The sequence below is a fragment of the Lolium rigidum genome, chromosome 4 (assembly GCF_022539505.1).
Source record: "Lolium rigidum isolate FL_2022 chromosome 4, APGP_CSIRO_Lrig_0.1, whole genome shotgun sequence".
Classification (NCBI taxonomy): domain Eukaryota; kingdom Viridiplantae; phylum Streptophyta; class Magnoliopsida; order Poales; family Poaceae; genus Lolium; species Lolium rigidum.
Genome location: NC_061511.1, coordinates 228,381,284 through 228,387,627, shown reverse-complemented (window position 1 = coordinate 228,387,627; position 6,344 = coordinate 228,381,284). Strand labels below are relative to the sequence as shown.

General features: G+C 40.7%; 1 protein-coding gene across 1 annotated transcript; it reads right to left on the bottom strand.

The window, feature by feature from the left end:
- Positions 1 to 1,531: 1,531 nt before the first annotated feature.
- Positions 1,532 to 5,214, bottom strand: LOC124707205 (chaperone protein dnaJ 10-like). Its single transcript, XM_047238866.1, has 10 exons — positions 5,098 to 5,214; positions 4,887 to 5,010; positions 4,727 to 4,786; positions 4,115 to 4,197; positions 3,785 to 3,947; positions 3,559 to 3,688; positions 3,137 to 3,295; positions 2,892 to 3,064; positions 2,695 to 2,775; positions 1,532 to 1,906 (listed from the first exon to the last, which is right to left on the bottom strand). The coding sequence occupies exons 2-10, from the start codon at positions 4,971 to 4,973 to the stop codon at positions 1,826 to 1,828; spliced, it is 1,017 nt and encodes a 338-aa protein (XP_047094822.1). The 5' UTR covers positions 4,974 to 5,010; positions 5,098 to 5,214; the 3' UTR covers positions 1,532 to 1,825.
- Positions 5,215 to 6,344: the final 1,130 nt, after the last annotated feature.

Genomic DNA, 6,344 nt, shown 5'->3' with positions numbered 1-6,344 from the left:
AAGTACCCCGGCCCAAGATTTCTTAACATATTTGATATATTTATACTTACATAGGTTGTAGTGTTTAAAATAATTATAGAAAATATAGATGTTCTAAGCTACAATTTATTGTGTCATTTACCAAAAAATTTATTTTAAAGCTTTAGGATTTACTGTTTAGAATAATTCTATAAAATATACAAGGTACAAGCTGCAGCTTTTTAAATATTTTCCTGAAGATACGATTTCTCTATGGTCTTCCCAAATGTCCACAACAACACTGACCATCATAATTATTTTATGATTAATTTTAAAGATATATATGTATATATGTGTGTACATAAGTAGCTATTGGTAGAAATAAGAATCATGGCACAGTTCGCTCGACCAATAGAAATAAATATTTTCAAACGTCTTCTTTAAGATTTTGAAGAACATGGATCTTTTAAATGTAAATATTATTTAGTTTCTTATTGCATTACCCTAATATTTCTCTTGCCCAATAATAATATTTTCAAATATTTTGTGTGTGATGGAGATTGTTAAGGGGCTAGAACACCAATCATGCTTTAAATGCTTAAATTTTACGTAATATATAAAAATTTATCATAAATAAATATCCCTAAAAAATCTAGAGTAGGGCGGGGGGGGGGGGCATGGCCCCCTGCCCAAAGAAAACTTCGCTACAAAACAAGGGGCCTTTGGTGTCATCTCGCCCTAGGGGCCCCAAAATCTATGGACCGGCCCTGGTTGTTTTACTCACTGCCGGTGCCAATTTTTCTATCCTTGGAAATCACATGAACATCAAACCCAATACTTAGGAGTTAACGTTCAGACCCTGTGCGACCGACCAACCGTGTCAAAATGGGCCAGTTTTACAATGCTATTGTCGATTACCACTAGCTTGGCCCATAGACCTAAAGTGCAGAACCTACTATTAGGTGAGATAGCACAAACATCCGTCAGTTGCAACGGAAGGAAGGAAAAAAGTTTAAAGAACATATTCTCTCCGGTCAATATTAATGGATTCAACTTTATCTAGATTTATACGTATCTAACTAAGGGTTTAGAATATATTTATATTCTATCTAGATAAAGTTGAGTCCGCTAACATGGATTAGAGGGAGTATTTTAAAAAATACTGTAGCGGTGGAACCAGACAATCATCAGCCTTGGAACTTGACGAAACATCCTTGATTATTGAACTTGGTATAATTTATCTATTAAAAAATGACAAATACAACCCAATAATATATATCTTTTTCACACCTAAACTTGAGTATGCATATACATCCCATAAGTCTCTTAGTTCTCGCGTACGGAAATTGGATTGCTTCAATGATTAGGAGATTTGTCCATTAAGTCTATTATGTAAAGCTCGAGCAGGACAGAGGTTTGGAGCTAGGGTGGCAGAATGGTGTTACAAAGGTTGGTGCTGAGTTCAGTTAATCACACGAATCTCTGAACCTGTATGTACTCCGTATATCAGATAGGATGTCTTATAAAAACTAAACGTTCTGCCTTTTTATTTAAGAACATTGCTGGCCCAAGGTGTCTTCAAGTGGAAGTTCCCTTATAAAATGTTGTTGGAGCGGAGATTCCCTTACAAAAGTTGTTAAGAGTGGAGGTTCCTCCGGCAGGAATGGAGTACACTGGCGAACTAGGATGCCGGATTCAATACAAGAAATGCTTCGTGTTCAGCATCCAGCTTCTTACAAAAAATAAGGAAACCACAGGTGCAACCAAAGCGACCTGCTGGTATCAAAATATTACATGCAGACAATACGTAACTCACAAATATCCGAATGATTCACAAATGGTTAAAGTGTTCTAATGTTCTCAGTCTTCAGTGTGACGCTGCACCGTCCGGTTTTGTCGGAGTTTCAACGCGTAGGCTGTTCTCGCGGTAGTAGAGAGACTTTGAGCCCTGATTTCACAAATGAGAGTTATGGAACGAAGTTACTCGTCATGTCATCTGCTAATTATGTATACAGCTCACTGGAGGCAAGCTTCCATGCATAGAGGAAGAGTACAGGTAGTGCGCAGGGAGAGGGGAAAGTAAAGGCAGAAGACGTTTGGTACTGAATTATGAGATGGACAATGCTGTGTCAGATTGTGTTCTAGTTATTTTTTGTGATTCATAATGTTGCTGTTCGATTACCAAGAGAACAAGAAGTAATGCATCCTGATTTCATGTTTGACTTTGTAACTGGAAACAGCCAAAATCATGCCTAGGCAAAACTGGTGACTTGCTTTGATTCCCTAGACCTAAGAAAAGACTTCAATAGCAAGTAAAGCGAAACATACCTATCCCGTGAATCATGAAATCCCCAGTTACTGAATTCCGTAAGATTTGAGAAGGTATACAACCACAAAACCATTAAAGACGTTTCCACAAAATGTATGTAGTATACAATGTTCTATTTCCTTTCTATCTTGATGTGCGAATATAATCAAGGGCCAATATATTGAAACATTCACGTGGTTTTCAATAGTATGATGCACAATCACCCTAAAACTAGGTACTTTGGTGTATTTTTTGCTAATGAAACACCGGTACTAAAAGTTTGAAGGTCTGACCATCTGCCCTCATTAACTGTTCAACATACTAGATGAAGCAAACCAATTGGCTAGTAATATATGAACCGAAAGTTTGTAAACATTGTGGCTGTCCTCATTAACCATTCAACAAGCTGCAGGCTAAAATAAACTTACTTGGAATATCGTTCCAAGCTTTTTCAACGCTTTTGCTCGGAACTTCAGAACATCTTTTGGGACAGTGTTATCTTTTAGAACCTGAAGATCAAAGAGATCAATAAAGCATGAGCAAAGTAATCCATATATTTCTTTCTACATAGATATGCATAAATGACAAGCTTTCACCAAGTTTGTGAGAAAAAAGGACGACTTACTGCTTGGCACACTCGGGAAAGTGTTGACTCAATATCAACCACGTTGATTTTCCATAGAGAATTAAGCATGGCCTCTTTTTTCTCCTCAAAACTCTTCATAAGCTGCTCTTCCTTATTGGCACCTTCCTCAATCTTTTTCATTCCTTCTTGCAGTTGTATGAGAGCGATAGCACCTGTGGAGAGAACTCATTACTAAGGAGGAACTTACAATCAACAAAGAACTAAAAGAATGGCTTAGGAATTACCTGAAGCAGCACTAACTTGCGATTTAATGGTGTGGCCCTTGTCTCTTACCCACTCAGCTATGAACGGTACACCCATATACAATTTACTCTTTCCGAGTTCTCTTGCCGATTGCCGTACATAAATATATCCAACAGTGTGAAGCATAGCCTCACCAAAAGCTGAAAATGGTTTCAAACAAGACAGTGATGAGAAGGCTAATGTAAAATACTGGGAGTGAAGGAATAATAAATTATCAGGAGAAAAGAGTTACAGGTTTTGTTGCAACAAGGGTCCTATAAAGGTCTTTATGGCCCTTAGCTGTGGATATATTTCTAAGATGATAAAGTGGAACTGATCTTTTTAGGGGGTAGACGTAAATGAAGCAGGAAGCGAAACAGGCCACATAAGAAGGCACAATAGTGCACATTCAGATGATATATACCTGCTTCGGATAAACGCTTAGCTTCTGCATTTGCCCAGTCCACGAATTCCTCCTTTCTACCATCCACATATGGTTGAAGTCGATCCTTTAGGCTCTGAGTAAGCTTTTCCTCTCTTCCTTTTTGCATCTCCTGTGTGACGGGAAAGTTGTTGGTTTAGTTTCTGCATCAGCATGGCAGGACCTTAAACTGCATGATAATTTCAGCGCAGCTAACAAAGTGGCATACTTTTATCTTGTCTTGAACCTTTGCTCTGGTCTCTTGACTGTTCAAGCCTTCATCAACCTCCACTGAAGCTATGGATGCCAAAGCAAGCTGACCAACATAGTCTTCAAAGTAGTCGCTTCCAAAAAGCATACCAAAGACGGCAGCAGGATCGACCATGTTATCCCTGAAGGCCACATTGATTAAGCGAGTAAGAAGAAATTTCACAGCGCAATGAAGACAATTACAAAAAAAAAAAATTCTGCAAGAAGCAGCTATGTTTTTCAGGTTTAAGAAAGAATGCCTATTGTCTACTAGTAAAAGTTCAAAACTGAGAGGTGTTGATGGACTTACTGGGGAAGACCCTCCTTTCCATATTTATCGTAAGCATCCTTTTTCGCTGCATCGCTTAGGACTTGGTAGGCCTCTCCGAGTTCCTGTTAAGAGCCAGCTATTTAAGTAGGTAACTCAATGATCATTTAAATAGACACTTGACGGCATAGAGAAGTTACGGGTAATAGATTCAACATTTAAATTGATGAGCATATCAGCATTTTAACTTGGTGAGCATATAAGCATGAGTAATTACTATGAAGCGGGACGTGCTGAAAGTGAAACACATATTCAGACCATGGACGGCCTGAACATCTCGGTAGTTGGTAATCAATCAAACAAACTATGACCCACAACGAGTAACAATTCTTTGCTGCGCTTGTTAAACGATTAAATTTGCTGGGAAACATAGAAATTAACTTTGATTAACTCATGTTCAGGTTCAACCTATCCTGAAACCATGGGGTTATGTACATAAATGCATCTAGGATGGTTAGATGGAGGAGTATCATCACCATTATATGTATTTTACATAAACACGCAATTTCGCCCGTTCCACAATACGGTAACACTGACACACACACACTTACAAGCGTGAACAGAACAGAAGGCACTGGAAAGGCGGAAACCCACCTGAAATTTCCGCGCCGCGTCGGGGTTGTCAGGATTCTTGTCCGGGTGCACGAGCTTGGCCTGAGACGCAGACAAACCCACCAATTTAGCAATTTAGCAGACAGGGATGAGCCCGATAAACAAAGGGCGTAGAGGAGGGGAGGAGCCGCGCGTGCATCACCTGGACGTAGTAGGCCTTCTTGATCTCGGAGGGGGAGGCTTCTACGCTGACCCCGAGGGTGTCGTAGTAGGCGGTCTCCTTCACCATGGCAGATGCGGCTCCGGCAACCGGATCTCGCCCGCGGCTACGAACACAAACAAAAACAGCGAACGATGTCAGGACTAGGGAGAAACTGGAAGAACCCGGGTCCGAGAGGGAGAGGGATGCGCACCTTGGTGGGTTCGAGAAGCTTCTGGAAGGTTCCCGGGGAAGATTCAGAAGAGAAGATTTGGGGGAAGTTTCTGTAGGTCGATCCGCGAATAGCTGGGGAAGTCGGGTGGTGGTGGTGAGAGGGAGGGACCGAGGGATAGTGGTTGAACTGGTGATGCGGTGGGGTCAACGTGGGCGTGCTTGAGCGCCGGTCCTATTTGTCAGTGATGCCACGTCACGGCGGCAAAGCACCTCGGCTATGCGCTGGCACGCTGTCGTGACTATCTGACGCTGACGGTGACGGGGTCGGCAATGGGCGATGGACAGGTATAGAGGCAGGTATCTTCTTGCAAACAGCGATGCATCTTGTCTTGGACTTTATAGTGAATCTAATCTAATAAGCGTCTTCAGGTGGCACACACACGGCTAAATCTCACGCGTACGAGAATGCATCGGTGACAAGGCTAAGAAATCTCTAGTTGCTTAACCGCGTGTGTCTCACAAAGTCAGACCTACCGATCAATCTCTTCTTCTGTTGTGCACAGATAGTCGCCTCGTTTTGGCCAGATTTTCAACAAGCACATTCTACAAGGCAGGGTGCCAGAACACGAAAAACAGGGTTATTCTCATTTGCCTTAGAAGAAAGGTCGAATTTCCTTTCATTTGTAGGCGATGCACATATATTTTCATGACGGCTTCGTCGATGTTCAAATTCTGTAACTGATGTATCCAGCATAGACGTGTTCTAATAATTTAGTTAGAATGATTGCTGCAGATATTTACTTAAATCAGCGCTTTCGTTTACTGATAAAGTTACATTCAGAATTTCAGACAATCGATGTTCGCTCATGAAGTTTTGCGAAAAAATGTAAATTTTGATGGTATGTGCAAAATAACTTCTGTAGAGACATTATTTTGGATTTTTTTCATATGCCACACAAAATATATCTTCTCCACAGAACTTTGTTAGAATGTCCAGATATGCAACCTTGTTTTGTCAACAAAAAAGATTAAAATGCATTTTTCATAATAGGTATATCTAGATATGATCCGAAACACTCTTATAGAAATAGTGGTCCGAGTCCTAGTGGCGATGAGATTTTGCCCCGGTGATTCGTGACTTGGAGCAGCGGCATCGGTAAGTTGGGGCGACAACAGAGTCTAAACTTGTAGGGTGAAAACCCAAGATCTGGTCTTATTAGGTTGTGCCTAGCACTAACCTTGTTGAAGGCATTGTTTTGTTAGCGTGGACTTTTTTCTAGGTGAAAA

Coding starts and splice junctions, on each gene's coding strand:
- LOC124707205 (XM_047238866.1), bottom strand. CDS start 4,973: ATGGTGAAGGAGACCGCCTACTACGACACCCTCGGGGTCAGCGTAGAA. Junction 3,948..4,114: donor GGAAAGGAGGGTCTTCCCCA/GTAAGTCCATCA, acceptor TGTGGCCTTCAG/GGATAACATGGTCGATCCTG. Junction 3,689..3,784: donor AGGTTCAAGACAAGATAAAA/GTATGCCACTTT, acceptor CCCGTCACACAG/GAGATGCAAAAAGGAAGAGA.